The 2,500-nt window shown below is 41.2% G+C and overlaps 1 protein-coding gene across 1 annotated transcript in view; it reads right to left on the reverse strand.

The window, feature by feature from the left end:
* Nucleotides 1-1,076: 1,076 nt before the first annotated feature.
* The window catches only part of LOC113803085 (uncharacterized), a 14,796-nt gene continuing 13,372 nt past the window's right edge, over nt 1,077-2,500 (reverse strand). Inside the window, exons 3-4 of the mRNA XM_027353788.2 lie at nt 2,017-2,290; nt 1,077-1,789 (exon numbers count right to left, since the gene is read on the reverse strand). Coding sequence (XP_027209589.1) covers nt 1,386-1,789; nt 2,017-2,290 — 678 coding nt within the window. The 3' untranslated portion in view covers nt 1,077-1,385. The remainder of the gene's footprint in view (nt 1,790-2,016; nt 2,291-2,500) is intronic.

Raw genomic sequence — 2,500 nt, forward strand, 5'->3', positions numbered from 1 at the left:
TATCCCCAAAAAGGATATGGCCGCATGTGAAAAGATGAGTTGCTGAGGGTCTGGATGAGAATGAAGAGTTGCACAAGGCAAGCTGAATCAGCTCATTGTGAACAAAGATACATTATTTGTTTTCGAAAACAAAATGAATTAGCTAAACTTCATCAAAGATACGCTTCTGAGGGAGGATGCTAAATCGAAACGCCAAACAAATGTATCGTACCCTGTGTAATTTTCAATTCATTTTAATATCACATTGCAAGCTTTTCGTTAACTGTTTCTCTATAGATACAGTTATGCTTCATTGTCGTTCTCATGAATCTTTCCCGCTTTTCAGTACCGGGAGATGAACTGACCTTATTACAACTCATGATGACAGAGAGACTCAGAAAGCTGTTTCACTTATACGTAAAACTAGAGTGAATAAATTAGAACATAAAATATCTTGATAAAATAAAAAATACATACATACTACCGGAATTAGAGAAAGTTTATCCTCACACAGCCCGCCCCCCCTCCTTCCCTCTCATTTTCTCTCTCTCTCTCTCTCTCTCTCTCTCTCTCTCTCTCTCTCTCTCTCTATATATATATATATATATATATATATATATATATATATATATATATATTTATATATATACATATGTATATACATGTGTGTATATATATATATATACATATGTATATATATATACATATGTATATATATATACATATGTATATATATACATATATATATATATATATATATATATATATATATATATATATATATGTATGTATGTGTGTGTGTGTGTGTACGCGTGTGGATATGAATGCGGTGAATACACATCCGTGCACGAAACCGTCGAGGAACAGCATTAGAATACTCTTCCCTGCACCACATCCGTCTTTTCGAGTCCGTCCTGGTAGCACGTCCACCTGTGCGGACCGGCACACTTCATGAGCATGATCACTGTTCCGCAGTTATGTGTATTTCATTTCTTGTGTTATGAAGTTTACGTTCTCAAATATTGAGAAATTCAAAGGCTGCTTTCATCATGTTTTCCGATAAGAGAATGCTATAATGTGTATATATTTCAACCTCGCATTGTTTCGATTACCATATATTGAAATGGTCATAAACATCAAAAGGTTCTGTGAATATATACTTACATCACATAAGCAAAAATGCGAAAGATGCTTCCTTTCATGTCTTTCGATGTCATTTTATCACACAAATAGTTCATGTTAGATATATCAATGGTTAGTGCATAAATGACCCGTCGACGATGTCTTAAAATACAGAATGATTTTATGGCATATATTGTTTGTATAACAAACGCTCGAACGCATTAGCATGCACACGCCAAGCAGATCTCTCTTCCCGCGCCGCAGAGCAGCCATCACACAGGTCATCACAAGAGGCAAGCCTGGCCGCTGAGATGATAGTCATTCCTCGTCTTGGGAAGGTCACCGCCACACGCGGCGCCTTGCGACGACTCCTCATCACTTCCGCTGTAAGGGCCGTCATAACTCATTAGGATGGAGGAGTACTGCAGCCTCGGCTGAACCACGCTGATGTGAGTCGCGTCAGAGCTATTGCTGATCGTGCTCTCCGTGTTCCTCTTCCGCAAGGCGACGTCCTGAGCCTGGACCTTGACCTTGTTGTGCTGGTGGCGCCAGGCCAGGAACAGCACCGCCGCGACGACCATGAACACGAACAGCACTACAATCGCCCACGTGATGCTGCTGGTTGCGACCGCGTGGTTGTGCGGCTCCGGAGGGATCAGGCGCGACGCCACCTCGGCCGCCTGAGACCCTGGGGGCGGCGAGCAAATGTTATTCGGGGCCTCATTAGTGTACGCACTGTTTTTATGATGATGTAAAGGTCTAAGCGATGGTAATGCTTGGGATTTAGGTGAAATATTACTGGTTAGAAAGGAAAACCATCTATGTCATTAGGAAAAATAGTGATTATGTATTTATACTGTAAATATTTAAAATTAAACTAAGGCGTGTATATGTATGATATTAAAATAAACCTACCAGCGAGACATTCCAAATCGATATCGACCACGCAGGTCCTAATGCAAGAGGCTGCCACATGATCCACCTGACTGAGATCGACGTCGAATGCCGAGTCGATCGAGTAACTGACTTTTTCCGCCGGGGCCGAGAGCGAGAGCACCAGCTTCGAGCTCTTCTTCTGCCAGTCGAGGACGGCGGTGTTCCAGGCGCTGGGCGCGAAGAAAACCAGGAGAGAGGAAGCTGGCATCTCCTGGAACTCGATTTTCAGGTCCATCATCACTATTTCGTTGAGCTGGAAGTAATTTGAAAAACTGAGATAATGTTCAAGGTGCTCTTATTCCGTTTTCTTTCTTGAGAAAACGGAATGCTTGAGCGGAGTGACAACTAGCAGTAACTCATCAATTAACAAATGAATTCTCATTTATCGCATTAATGAATACATGATCCGCCACGAAGACGTTCGATGCTTTAGTTTATTAGTTTATTAATTATCAGATTAAAT

The sequence above is a fragment of the Penaeus vannamei genome, chromosome 3 (assembly GCF_042767895.1).
Source record: "Penaeus vannamei isolate JL-2024 chromosome 3, ASM4276789v1, whole genome shotgun sequence".
NCBI lineage: Eukaryota > Metazoa > Arthropoda > Malacostraca > Decapoda > Penaeidae > Penaeus > Penaeus vannamei.